Consider the following 14,504-nt stretch of genomic DNA (forward strand, 5'->3'; position numbering starts at 1 on the left):
AAGTGCGGTCGTGTCGCAACAGTTCCCTGCGGTGAGTACAATACAATGTCTATAAAAACAGCAGAGCTATGCCTCTCTAATTTAAATTAATGCCAACCGCTCGCGCATTCCGAGATTCAACGGTGAACACGACCCACCGTACAACTTGTCAACGTCTTGGAACGGGTAAGAGTTAAGAGATGTTTCAAATCGGGCAGCAAATTAAGTATAAAATAAATTGAATTATGGTATTAGTTTGACAGTATATATGCTTACCAGGATCTGAATGACCTCTTCAGGCTCCTTGTTGTCAACGCGAACCCCGTTGACCTCCTTCAGCTCATCACCTACATTGATGAGCCCTGCTCGGAACACAACCCACGTTCGGCCCTGCATTAATGCATCCAGTAAAAGATTAATCGTACACATAGCCTACTCAATTTGCCAATCACATGTGGGGCTGAAAATGCATGCACAGTGAGAGTACACGCCATCACGAGGTGGAGCTTTTGGATGTAAAAATCTGTAAAATTGTACAAGTCATAAAGACCCTGATGATGATGCCTCCAAAATGGGGCACCTTGACTTGTCAGTCTTTAGAGATAACAATAATTAATCTTAGTCTATTATTAGTCATACATATCATGTACAGTAATTTGATTTAAAGAACATACGTTATATTAGTATTCATTGCCCGCTATGCTATTATTTTCTATAGCTGCATTATATTCCCCACAAGAAACATTCAATCGTATTGAGACACCAGATTATCAAATGGAGACAGAAAAGCGCTTAGTACCATCACTATTCAACTCACAGCCTCAAAAATAATATAATCATATAGAAATGTACATTCTACAACAGCCCATTCCTAAACCACGAAAACACTAGTAGGCAGCAGCTGTGGTTCAAAATAATACCAACGATCATTTAGCTTTCCATTACTAATGAATCAATATGCAGTTTCCCTCCATCACCTGCTTACACAACAATTTATTTTACTCCAATCGGTAGCAAGTGAGCCGAGGCCATTACGCCCAGTGTGAAATGGATCTTTACAACAACCAAGGTTGTTTTGCTGTCACGCAATGCAGGTCTCAAGCTGAATTCCACAACATGCAGGACAAGCCTGCCCGCGATTTCAGCATACCAATGTAAGATTGTTACTGTGAGATTAAACATGACTTGCAGGGCAAACATGCCCTGCAAGTTAAGTGTATCACACACAAGTGATGATGTAATTGTGAAAAATGTTGACGAACAGCGTCCACTATGCGAGCACTGACAAGTTCGTGCAGCTCATTCACCCTGCACTCTTCCATATCAATTAAATAATCAAAGTCAAACAAACAACACATTAAAAATACACTGTTTATCAGTTAAATTGTTAGGGGTCAGGTATAGACAATATCTGCCGACAGGTTTATCCAGACTATACCGGTAAGTACAATTTCAATCATGATTTACTTATGAGGCAATACGTTTGACGAGTAAGACACATATCAAGAAACCTTTTGTAAGGGATTTCAAACACATGATCTGAGAGTGATCCAGCTGAAGAAATTGAAAGGTATTTGCTTAAAGACATTCAACTTTAAATTTTCCTACATTTCTGAGCGTTACAAATCACAAATCATGTTTAAAATAACGGATAAAAAAATAGGTAGATGCACACAAAACTCATTGGTTATGGTGGTAAGACATTGAATTTTATATTTCAATGTCCAATATTAAACAGTGTAACTAATTAATACTATTACTTATTTTTCATATTCTATCTGCAGTTTTATATATATATGGTCTGAATCCCAACAATGGTGTTGTCTCTTTAAAATGCCACAAATTACAAGTGTCAGCAAACTGGTTCAGTGGTGAGCATGCTGACTACGAGACTATCTAGCAGCCTGGCCAAACACAATAAGGTAAAACCCGTGCTAATATGAGAAATCACACAGGAGTGTTTGTCAAGCGGCATAGACGTGCTGTGGGTTGGACGCCGATTCCCGGTGAGGGCGCGCCCTGCATTGCTCACCACTGCGATCCGCCGCACCACCCCTCATGATCCGTGCCACCACGATCGCTCCCGTCTCCTCGTGCCGTCGGATGGTAGCACCCTAGTCCACAGCAGAGAAGTCAAAAACCGTTTTTATTAAGCGCCAGAGAAGATTACACTGCACCTACCATTTGTAGTGTTTCCATTAGTGCGCATGCTTATATGGTACATTTAATTTTCATATATAAAGCTGCTATTAAAAACAACTCCTTTTCATCTAATTTAATTGCTTGTTATATTTATTACATTAAATTAGCCACCTGATATTGTAGAATAATTCTTTGTTTGGGCCAAGTAGTGCTGCCTGATGTATTTCACTCACAATCGGGATGGTCTGTGAGCTCAGTTGGGAGTTAACATGGCTAATCAATGCTGGGAGGTCACTGATATGCACACCAGTCTGAAGAAACTTACCAGTGGTCATCTTATGAAAAGATTGGACCCTGCCATGGGCAAGTAGAATTTCAATTGTTCGTTCATGGTTACGAATGGGAAAGTGTGTTGACCCAATACTGGTTTTAAGAATAACACTGACTTGACAGAAACTCCTTAGTGATTCTTAAGATGGATCTTCAACAGGGTCCTATAATGAAATCAGTGACCAGATCCATTGGCTGCTTGAGGTGACATGTTCAGATTATGAAATTACTTGAAGATCACTACTTATACACAATCCAAACATTAATAATGTTTTTCAATGGCTCAGTAAAGTTAATAAAATGATAAATGCTATAACATCTTTAAAATGAGCAAATTAATATAATTTTACTTCGCAAAATGTGTTGCTAATAATCTCACCTTAATCATTTTCCCATACACATTGTTTCGTCAGGTCTGCGGATGCCAATTAATGCTGTCTACAATAGCCCTCTTTCGCAGCCTGAGAAACATATTTTATTGCAATTCAGCTCTGCCCATGCATGCTGTGGCTAGGTATGAAACATATGTCTAGGATATAATTACTTGTGGAGCATGGATTTGAATATACTCACGTGCATACTTTATATTATGCTAAAATTATGTGGTATAATATTTTTAGTATCATGTATGAACCAAATATTTTAGACATTGTTTTGTTACATTTGGGGAACCATTTTTCATTAGGACACAAAATATGAGGTTTCAATGTACGAGTTAAATAACAAGGAGAAAATATTTTCCAGAATATTATGTGCATTTTATTGCACCAAAAACATAGGCAACTGTAGAGCAAATTAAATAATGAGATAACAACAATCCACAAAGAATGTGGAAACAACACTTAGAATTCCGCAGAGTCAAATGGATGCACTGTATGGGTCATGAAAAATAAATGTGGTACATCATTCTTAAGACGTAGTGACTGCAATTGGCCGACTATGAATGGCAATGCAGGGCCAGACGGCCTCCACTGCAGCCATATCTTTCTGCTCTTACCAGGGGCTCCTTGTTCTTGACGAGCCGGATAATTTTGACCGACTCTTCATCGTCATCAAGATCATCGGGCAGTGGTGGCAGAACCGGGACAAAGTCTTTTTGTGCCACAGAATCGTGCGCAGACAGCACTGCCTGCGAAATAGCCACAGAGTGATAGCACATTGCTTATCGTGAACTCCAATTGTGGGAGGAGCCTCGTCGCTCACGGCAAATCCCATGTACCCAACCGTGAACGCCAGTCATTCCTCTTGAGCCTCAGTCACTGACCTTGAACCCATTCAATCGGCATTCGTCAAAGCGACTCGCAATGAACACTCGTCATTCCCTACGAGCCACAGTAACTGAACTTGAAATGTAGTAAATTCACAATAAACCTATTCACTCATCATCATCCAAAGCTACTGACAATGAAGTGTAGTTAATCCCCATATTCCCTCAGTCACTCACCTTAAGCTTAGTAATAAACTTTGTTCCCTCCCCATTAACACAATCTACCGACTACGAACCCATCATTTCCCTGAAACCTCAGTCAACACCATGAATTTTGGCCAATTGCCATAAATCCAAGTTAATAATGGCAAGGTCCAGTTATTTAGCATGTACCCAAGTAATTTACCTTGCAGCCCATTATTCGGTCACCATGAACCAACACTACTCACTGTGAAACATTGTCACTTAGCAGAAATATCAGTAATGCAAACTGAACCTCTGTCATTAACTATCTCTTCCGCATCTGTGGAAGTAAACAGCTATTCCACTTCATTAGACCTCTTTTGCCAGTACCAAAATATAATAAGGTTTTTCCCCTTTTTTCTGGCAACACAACTGAAACCTTTTTACAAGGATTCATGTCTGCATTAACCACAATACCTGCAGTCAAAATGCAAACAAGAATCCTTGCAAAAAGGTTTCAGTTTTGTTGTCAGAAAAAAGTGGAAAAACCTTATTATTATATTTTGGTACTGGCAAGAGGTCTAATGATGTAGATGCTCACCCCGAGCCCTCATAACTTTGATAGTGCATTGTCTTTGAGCTGTACGCCTTTTGGCGTCATCTGGTCGAGCACCAATTGGGTCGAGGCTCAAAAGAAAGCCGTTCCTTGGTGTGGACCAATCAGTTTCAAGGACAATGCATATATTATCATAGTATGTTTTTTGTTTGCATTGACTGGAGGTATTGTGGTAATGCAGACATGAATCCTTGTAAAAAGGTTTCAGTTTTGTTGCCAGAAAAAAGGGGAAAAACCTTATTATTAGCTATTCCACTGTAGTCATCTCAACGTTCACATTATTTCCATTGCACATATATAAAGAATGCATATCAGGCAAGAGATGAGGAACTATTTACTGATTATTTAAAAATCTCTCATTTGTTAAAAATGTATTCAAACAACAGAGCTTCCAATTACATTGAGTGGAATGGGAATTACAGTTTTTTTTATTGCTGCATACAGTAATATAACCTATAGAGTAATGCCAACACATTCATTAGCACCCAATGTTTACATAATTTCCTTTTGGGATTCAGCGTGCATTACATTTGTACAAAGGGCAGCATTAGCATTCTGAGAACAAGGCACACCAAATATAGCAGACTAATCCGGTAGCTTGTTGATCACTGACAACACGGCCACTCAAATGGTTTTAAAAGCCTCCCGGTTTGATGTACTAATTACTCAGTTCTTACATTTATATAAAAAAAGAAAAATATTATTATCTGCATTGTTAGAAGCCTTCTGAAACATCCCTTCAACAATCACGAACATCTCAGCTACGATTTAAACCCTCTATGGATAAAACACATGCAACCCTTTTCATGTAAATACAAAAAGTTAAACACGGCTTCTTCATTGGGAATAGCCTGTTGAATAGTGCATTAGCATTTTATAACGACCTCAACATTTCAATTCCTGCTGCCACTCTGTTGCGTATATGTGTACAATACCAAGGTGTGCCATTTTCCTCAGATAATAGATAGAATGTTATTATCAGTAACTTTGTATATAGATGTATTTGAAAACTGCAAAAATCCCAACTATAAAAACTACCCAGGTTTCTCTTGGAAATAATGATGTCCAATGGGCTCAAGTGGCGATTCAATGTATTAATGCTCAGGCTTTATTCATGTAGGCTAAATTTAGCCACGTTCATGCCGGCACTGTAAAACAAATGGTCGCAATGAGATTAGGATTCATTATAAGAGATTACAAATCGATTTGATAAAAAAATGAATTGATGCCAATAACTTTTCTGAACACTAGTTTCACGTTTGAAAAATCCAATGCAATTGCAGGATAGAAGTTTTCTAGGAGCGTTCAAGCCACGAATAACTTAGCTATGGAAGTCCTTTTTTCTGCCTTTCCAAGTGTGAAGTTCATGGCGACAACTTGTGCCTCACCTTGACATGTGGCTTAGAAAGAAGTGTTAAGAGTTCCCTGACATCACTGTTTGTCGGTTGACCTTGTAGTTCCTCTGTCAACTGAAAACAAAGATATAACAAGCATTACTCCAAATCTTAGTTGAACACTACTTTCGTATGACCAAATCAAAAGCAATGATTATAATTTCAGTGCTCAGTGATTTAGCTATTCAATTGCTGTATGAGAGTTGGTCAATTGCTGATACACCACATTCAAATGTTTTGGGCCAAGCACAGTTGTATGGCCCATGGTTTGGTGTTCATAGCAGCAGCTGCACATAGCAGTCAGTTTAACACCTCTAATTAGCAGTTGGCTACGTACGGTGCGAAAGAAGTTCAACATACATACTACTCATAATGGCAAACACTCAAACGTCCGCACAGTGTACCTGTCCAGGGTACTTAAGACTGAAGTGCACAAAATTAAGTTACCAATATATGAAGTAAGCACACAAGAAAAATCAGTGGGAAAGGCTTACATCATCAGTAAGAGTAGCAGAATTGGCCAGCATGGGAGCAGGGCTGATCTTAATGTAGCTCTTTAATTTGTCATGAACCTGAAAATAAAACAGACACAACAGCAATAACAATAACTATAGCCATTTGTACATGCATTCAGTTTTCAATCTCCAGCTACCATCTGGGCTGCCATGATGTTTAACATAAACGTTATGAATAAGCATGCGTCCCACGTTGCATTTTCTGAATTATTCACCATTTTAAGTCTACATCTGCAGGGCCCAACTTCCAACAGCAAGGTTAGGGATATCCTTGTAAAGTATGTATGGAGTTTAATAGTGCAGTTTTGGATACAGTGACGGAAAAAAGTATTTGATCCCCTGCTGATTTTGTACGTTTGACCACTGACAAAGAAATGATCAGTCTATAATTTTAATGGAAGGCTTATTTGAACAGTGAGAGACAGAAAAACAACAAGAAAATCCAGAAAAACGCATGTCAAAATGTTATAAATTCATTTGCATTTTAATGACGGAAATAAGTATTTGACCCCCTCTCAAATCAGAAAGAATTATGGCTCCCAGGTGTCTTTTATACAGGTAACGAGCTGAGATTAGGAGCACACTCTTAAAGGGAGTGCTCCTAATCTCAGCTTGTTACCTGTACAAAAGACACCTGTCCACAGAAGCAATCAATCAATCAGATTCCAAACTCTCCACCAGGGCCAAGACCAAAGAGCTCTCCAAGGATGTCAGGGACAAGATTGTAGACCTACACAAGGCTGGAATGGGCTACAAGACCATTGCCCAGCAGCTTGGTGAGAAGGTGACAACAGTTGGTGCGATTATTCACAAATGGAAGAAACACAAAAGAACTGTCAATCTCCCTCGGCCTGGGGCTCCATGCAAGATCTCACCTCGTGGAGTTGCAATGATCATGAGAACGGTGAGGAATCAGCCCAGAACTACACGGGAGGATCTTGTCAATGATCTCAAGGCAGCTGGGACCATAGTCACCAAGAAAACAATTGGTAACACTACGCCGCGAAGGACTGAAATCCTGCAGCGCCCGCAAGGTCCCCCTGCTCAAGAAAGCACATATACATGCCCGTCTGAAGTTTGCCAATGAACATCTGAATGATTCAGAGGACAACTGGGTGAAAGTGTTGTGGTTAGATGAGACCAAAATGGAGCTCTTTGGCATCAACTCAACTCGCCGTGTTTGGAGGAGGAGGAATCCTGCCTATGACCCCAAGAACACCAACCCCACCGTCAAACATGGAGGTGGAAACATTATGCTTTGGGGGTGTTTTTCTGCTAAGGGGACAGGACAACTTCACCGCATCAAAGGGACGATGGACGGGGACATGTACCATCAAATCTTGGGTGTGAACCTCCTTCCCTCAGCCAGGGCATTGAAAATGGGTCGTGGATGGGTATTCCAGCATGACAATGACCCAAAACACATGGCCAAGGCAACAAAGGAGTGGCTCAAGAAGAAGCACATTAAGGTCCTGGAGTGGCCTAGCCAGTCTCCAGACCTTAATCCCATAGAAAATCTGTGGAGGGAGCTGAAGGTTCGAGTTGCCAAACGTCAGCCTGGAAACCTTAATGACTTGGAGAAGATCTGCAAAGAGGAGTGGGACAAAATCCCTCCTGAGATGTGTGCAAACCTGGTGGCCAACTACAACAAACGTCTGACCTCTGTGATTGCCAACAAGGGTTTTGTCACCAAGTACTAAGTCATGTTTTGCAGAGGGGTCAAATACTTATGTCCCTCATTAAAATGCAAATCAAGTTATAACATTTTTGACATGCGTTTTTCTGGATTTTTTTGTTGTTATTCTGTCTCTCACTGTTCAAATAAACCTACCATTAAAATTATAGACTGATAATTTCTTTGTCAGTGGGCAAACGTACAAAATCAGCAGGGGATCAAATACTTTTTTTCCCTCACTGTACATACAAACTAAATATGCACACATTTATTTTTAGATAAAGAATTAAAAAAAATACTCTGTGAATGCTTCCACATGTATTTATTAGTTACGGTTATCTAATATTGTGCAGTCTGTGCCACTCTTAAAGAGTTTAAAAAAAGACCCAGGATCTAAACAAATTAATTGTTGAAAGAGAAAAGGAATCTTCCTTAAATAAAGCAGGAAGAGGAAAACATTTTGCATTTGTTTGCAGAAATGTTTTCCAAGACAGAGGTGGCCAGCATTTCAGGCCATTGTTCACAAAGCTCAACAATGACAACCCAAGTGGTCTGAAAACAACAGGAAGGATTTCAGATCAGCTACCCCTTCCCCATGGATAACAGGAAATGCAAATACAACGATCCGTGATTTTAAAAAGCTATACTGTATTTGTATTGGCTTTCTCAGCTTTAAGTCAGCTAACTGATGAAACACAATAAAAATTTTTATGGTGCAATAAAGGATGAAAGCAAATTTTCTACGTGGCCCAAAATTCTAAGACCCACCGCACAAACACTTGACATCGATTTACAATTACTGCATTGTATATCGTATGTTTTTCTTCAAGAACGAATTTACTGAAATGTTTGATTTATTCACAAATGAGTTGCAAAGGAAATGCTTTTTTTAACAACTTTTCAAAATGCGATGTAGTAAATGTTATGTAAGTTGAGTTTGCAGATCCCGGTATGTAGTGGGTGTAGAAAAGGTCATAGTTAAAGGTTTGAGTGTTCATGGAACATCGATTAAAAATAACGTGGGCTGCAAGGTTATGTAGGAACTGAGGTTAGGTGTGCAAACTGGGGTATAGGGTTTCTAAAAGGTCACAGGTGCGGCTAAGAGTGACAACCAAGTCATGAATGGCTGTGATGGTTACTTGTCTAGAGAAGAGTATCAGTCAGCTTATAGGAGGGCACTACGCTGATGAGGGTGTGTTTGGTAGAGGTGAAGCAGTGCCTTCACGAGGGACTGCAGGCTGGCATCTCCACAGATATCCCGTAAGAAGGTCATGTCCTCCGGGCTGCCCCCGTGCTCCTGAAGTTGCGATGGGAGGGTGGCCAGGACGTCGCTCATCGCTGGGGGAACAATGAACAAAACATGCACATCCATGTTCTCACCTCGCAGGGTAGGTGAAAGCCCATTTGAAGTAAATCTGACCAGGCTCCTAAACATGTAATTATTTAAAATGTATTTACATCACAATGTACCAGCAGATGTTTGGTATATATAGTTTTGTAGATTTGTCCATTTTATCCAGATAATGGATCAACAGCTAACAGATGAATTGGGCCAATTGAGTTCACAAACTAAATGAACTAAATAAGTCTTGCAATGACTAAAAGATCTCAAAAACGACCGCTCTGCTCGGCTAACCTCCGTTCCTTGGCGTGGCCGACAGTGCTGGCATTCCGGCCCCTGCCGAGTCGGGCATGCACGAGGCTCCGGTGCTGGCACAGACAACAAGATGGAACTTGTTACGAGAACTCCGCGTCAATCACAGCAACACCTGACGCTTCTCGCGTACGTTCATCAGCAAGCGCCCCCCCAGGCCACATCACACCATCACAGCTGCCTGCCTCACTGTGACCCACAGAGACACAAAGACAGCACGACAGGGTTGTGGTTGGAATTTGGAAATAATGGTGATCATCACTTTAAATGATGAACTATCATTACCATTTTTTGCCATGTGACATTCCACTAATTGCAATTACTTTTAGTTGTAGGCCTGAATCATGGGACAGTTCTACGAGAAAATGTTTACAGTTGTAAAGCTAATGAGAGGATTAAACACATTAACTTGAGGGTTACTCTGAGAAACTAATCAGTAATTAACACCCTACCCATCTCTCAATTCCTCCAAATGTAGGATTTTTTTTTTATATTCTATACTGAAACACATGGTTAAAAGCAAGACATTGGCAGATATTTTTATTTACAGGTAAGGATTTGCAAGCAAGGATGCAAATGTCACAAATGTCCTGCGGCAAAGCATGTACACAAATATCAGTGTACTCTAACCTATACCGCATAATTGATATACATATCTAATCATGTATATATACTACCTTTATTTGCCATGATGCACAAAAAAGTTCAGTATTTCTGTCATGATACGAATGATCATTCCAAGTTAAGTAATTTTTCAACTTCTAAAAGTTGTCAATCATTACTTATATTGTCCACCCCCCCCCACCCCCTGAAATTCAAATTAGATTCAGTTACACTTAACATTTCAAACACTGTACACATATATCAAGCATGCATGCACACACAACCAAACACAAGAATGCACAAGGCACATGGGACTAAATGGCACCAGGGGTCCCTTACGGCAGCCAAAACCCGAGATTAACGGCGCGCGATAATGAATTCCCCCCTCAGTACGCAGATGGGGCACTAGTGTCCATCTCTTTGACTCCTGCTCATCATTCCCCTCGTAACACAATGGCCCCTCCATTTTGTCCATCTAAAGTACAATGTGAACAGATCATATATATGAAACATTTGTGTACGAATGTACGTGCAAATAATGATTGAATTACATAATTAATTCACGTATTTATCAAGACGTTGGTTATTCACGTGTAAGCACACATATTGAAAAACGATGTGAAAATGGCCAAATCACATATACATTCTGTTATGTTGGTATATTGTTTTCTTTTTATGGAGAGATAATTAGCAAAAGCCATTTCCACAACATACAAATCAGGTGTTTTTAATAATACATGGTGTTCACATGCATCCGTGCGTGGTCTGCAGGTCCCTGATGTTATACATGCATGGGATAACAAGGCCACGCAGCAAGGACAAAGGTGGTAGGCACCTGCATCATGTATTGGTATTAAGGCAGCTTCAAATACATATTATCACTATCTCGCTGGAAGTACAGCAAGCAGTTGATGAGTCGGCTTCTTCTGGATATTTGATTATTCTCCTTGGTGTGAATGGGATTTTTTAAAGTTCTACATTCACTTAAATGTAACATTTCTAAATAAAGAAATTGATTACATTAAAACAAAAACTACTTTTAACAAGTCTTGAAAAAAATGTATGCATACAAAACCAGACTTATATAAATTATGCAACAATAACATTCACAACCCATGGAAGTGAAAGATGATTACAAAATCGTCTGGAACGACCCAATCCCATCATACCTTAAAAGATAAGTAAGCTTTGAGCCTGGATAGTGTTTTGATGAGTAACCACCACCATGTGCAAAAATACAGGTGTAATAGGCTTTGTGGGAAGTTGGCAAAAGTGGAGAAAATGCACTCTCTCTACTCCTATATTCACAAATTCACACTTCTCTGTGTGGTGAAGTAAAGTCAAATAACCCTCAGGGCCCATCCAACATTGGATTGACAATAACGGGCGGTACATGTACATATACGTGTAAATCACTTTTACGAATGATAAATATTCTCCAGCAGATGTACAGTACCCGAAATGCCATGGATTTTTTCCAAGCGCTGTGCCATTTAAACTCCGGGAAAGCCACTGTCGTGAGCCTAGGTCATTCAGAGCGCATTAGCGTGAACATCGGCAGATGCTGCTTAGCATTTCAGTTTCCTGATGTGTGTGCACGCAACTCAAATTACAGAGGCGACAGCGGCCACTGCACCAGACCAACCGGTGCAACGGCTAAAAGTAATACGATACAGTCCACTTCTATTTCCACCTACGAGAGACATTTGTGTGTTACGGTGGTTGTGTGGAAAACACACCGAGCAGCTTTGTGAAAATAAGCAAAACAGGGCTCCGAAAATAGACGAATAGACCTAGCTAGAATTATCGTGTTGTGTTACTTGCTCAGCACAAAACACTGTGACTTAATTCGTTCACTGTGATGGGCTCTATAATTTGAAAAAGTGTAATCGTTTTTTAGCCAGATAAAGGTATTTTAATACGTTAATTTTTAATGGCAATGTGACTCAAAGCTCAAAAGGACGTTTGATTGTTCTCAGATTCGTTGGCAGTCCTAATCTTGATGCGAAAGCTCCGCATTATTATGACTCGGTCCTGTCTAGCCAAAGGATGATTGCTGATGTTACAAAAGATCGGTCATTATATTATTGATTCCAGAAGAATGATGAAGCAAATCTACTTTTGAGCAGGATTTGAACTCATGACCTTCTATATCGAGAGGATGATTTTGTAATCATTATTGGTATGTGTTATTTAGGCAGGAAGATTGCTCTGCACAGCAGGACTGGCAGCAGGGATGACAATGTGTGTTGCTCATAGCTGTGAAATAATTGTACAAATAATAGGGCTGTTTAAAAAAAAAGGCAGGCAGAAGGCACGACAGATGAAAGGGTGAAACATTCCCGCTTCCTTCATTGACATCCACATCCCCATGGGATGAAAAAAAATTTAAACAAAGAAAAAAAACAGTTTTCACCTATTTACATTCAAAGCTCATTTAATAGGTTCCGTGTATAGTAACCACCTAAGCATAACTGACCTCCACACTAATTGGTATATACAGTAACCAACCAGTAGTGGCTGACCATTGCTGCTGCAGTAATTTATATGCTGCTTCCTGTGATGTCGCATACCCTTGTGGAAGAGGTCATGATGGTTAAGAGCAGATGGATACTATTTTTGGTTAGCTATTGTTTGTGATGGGAATTATTTGTTTACTATAAAAGAGACCATAAAAAGATTTCAAAGGTTATATTGGATGTGATAAAACTTAATTACAATTGTAAAACAGTTACCTCATTGTAATGGGTCTTATCTAGAGCCATTTCATTTAAAATTCCTGTGATCTATTAAAGGCCAGCTGGGTCATTTATTGCATTATTCTTCCTGTTATTTGCTTTGTGAAATCAGTAAATGAGTTCCTTCACCACTGTACCTGCAAAGATAACAGTAAAAGGAGCACAGTGCAAGAATCAATTTCTGTTTCTATCGTCCACGACATTTTCTAGGTTTTTGTTTTTAGAAACGTGTCAAAATATATTTAATCGCACTCTGCAAAGCCTCGATTACTGTTGCTGTTTCTACAACTCAATTCCCTAAGTTCTAACAGGCAGAGTGGGACGGAGCAGGTCATCGCATACGCCAGTCGGACTCTGAGCGGGGCTGAGCTGAACTATTGCGTGACCCGTCAAGAACTGTATGCCGTGATCTTCGCGTGTAAACAGTTCCGGCCGTATTTGTACGGCAGGAAATGTCGGGTACGCACTGACCATTATGCCCTGCAGTTCCTCCTTACATTCAAGGAACCGCGAGGGCAGATGGCCCGATGGCTGGCGCAGTTTCAGGAGTACAACCTGCAGATCGAGTACCGAGCAAGGCGGACGCACGCTAACGCGGACACCTTGTCGAGGCGGCCTGCGGTGTGCGCCGAGACGAGGGCGGAGGAAGCCTGCCCGTGCTTCACAGGGGGACGTTGCCGACAGGCGGCGGGCCCCCGGGAGCGCGCTGAAACTAAACCCCCTCCCCCGAGAGAGTGCGATATGCGCCACAAAGACCCCGGCAGAAGGAGCAGGGGACCCAACAGACCACCCCACCCTGACCGGGCGGATCCAAGGGGACGTCGGCTGCGCCTTCCCGGGCCTGGACGACGAACAGCTGAGACTGACCCAGCAGCGGGACGCGGATCTGGCAGCGGTGGCAGCGGCCCTAAGAGAGAAGAAGAGCGCCCTACCGGGACCCTGGAGTGGTTTGTATACCCGGTTGTGCGTGCAGAACGGGGTGGTACGAGAGCTAACCGAAGCCGGCCAGCCGGGGTGCATCTGTGTTCCCGCCCAGGTGCGACCCCAGCTGCTGAGACTGGTGCACGACCACCCGCTCGAGGGCCATGACGGGGAACGGCGCACTCGGAAGACCCTGCGTCGCCAGTATATCTGGCCCAAATTAGCACAAGACGTGGCCGCCTCGGTACAGGGCTGCCGCACGTGTCAGCAATGCGGGCCGAAACCGGCGCGATATCAGGTACCCCTGAGACCGTTCCGCGTCAGTCCAACGAACCAGCTGCTTGGGATCGACCTACAAGGGCCATTCCCGCGATCCCACCGTGGCAACCGATATATTCTCGTGGCGGTAGAGTACTTCACGCGCTATCCCGTAGCGGTGGCAATCCCCGATAAGACAGCCCTTGTGGTAGCCCGAGCGTTCGTGGAGCACTACGTACTTAAGCACGGGATCCCCGAACGGGTCATTACCGACCGAGGGAGTGAGTTC

The 14,504-nt window shown here is 41.6% G+C and overlaps 1 protein-coding gene across 14 annotated transcripts in view; it reads right to left on the bottom strand.

Annotated features, from left to right (window-relative positions):
- Positions 1 to 14,504, bottom strand: part of LOC116945156 (MAGUK p55 scaffold protein 7) — a 61,007-nt gene that overhangs the window by 21,823 nt on the left and 24,680 nt on the right. For all 14 annotated transcript variants that reach the window (XM_032959466.2, XM_032959408.2, XM_032959447.2 and 11 more), the window contains exons 2-8: positions 9,678 to 9,751; positions 9,261 to 9,379; positions 6,346 to 6,423; positions 5,846 to 5,926; positions 3,449 to 3,580; positions 2,012 to 2,093; positions 256 to 341 (exon numbers count right to left, since the gene is read on the bottom strand). In XM_032959466.2, the coding sequence (XP_032815357.1) occupies positions 256 to 341; positions 2,012 to 2,093; positions 3,449 to 3,580; positions 5,846 to 5,926; positions 6,346 to 6,423; positions 9,261 to 9,379; positions 9,678 to 9,735 (636 nt within the window). In that variant the 5' untranslated portion in view covers positions 9,736 to 9,751. The remainder of the gene's footprint in view (positions 1 to 255; positions 342 to 2,011; positions 2,094 to 3,448; positions 3,581 to 5,845; positions 5,927 to 6,345; positions 6,424 to 9,260; positions 9,380 to 9,677; positions 9,752 to 14,504) is intronic.

Source organism: Petromyzon marinus, chromosome 2, assembly GCF_048934315.1.
Source record: "Petromyzon marinus isolate PM22_M1 ecotype Great Lakes invasive population chromosome 2, UKy_Petmar_22M1.pri1.0, whole genome shotgun sequence".
Classification (NCBI taxonomy): domain Eukaryota; kingdom Metazoa; phylum Chordata; class Hyperoartia; order Petromyzontiformes; family Petromyzontidae; genus Petromyzon; species Petromyzon marinus.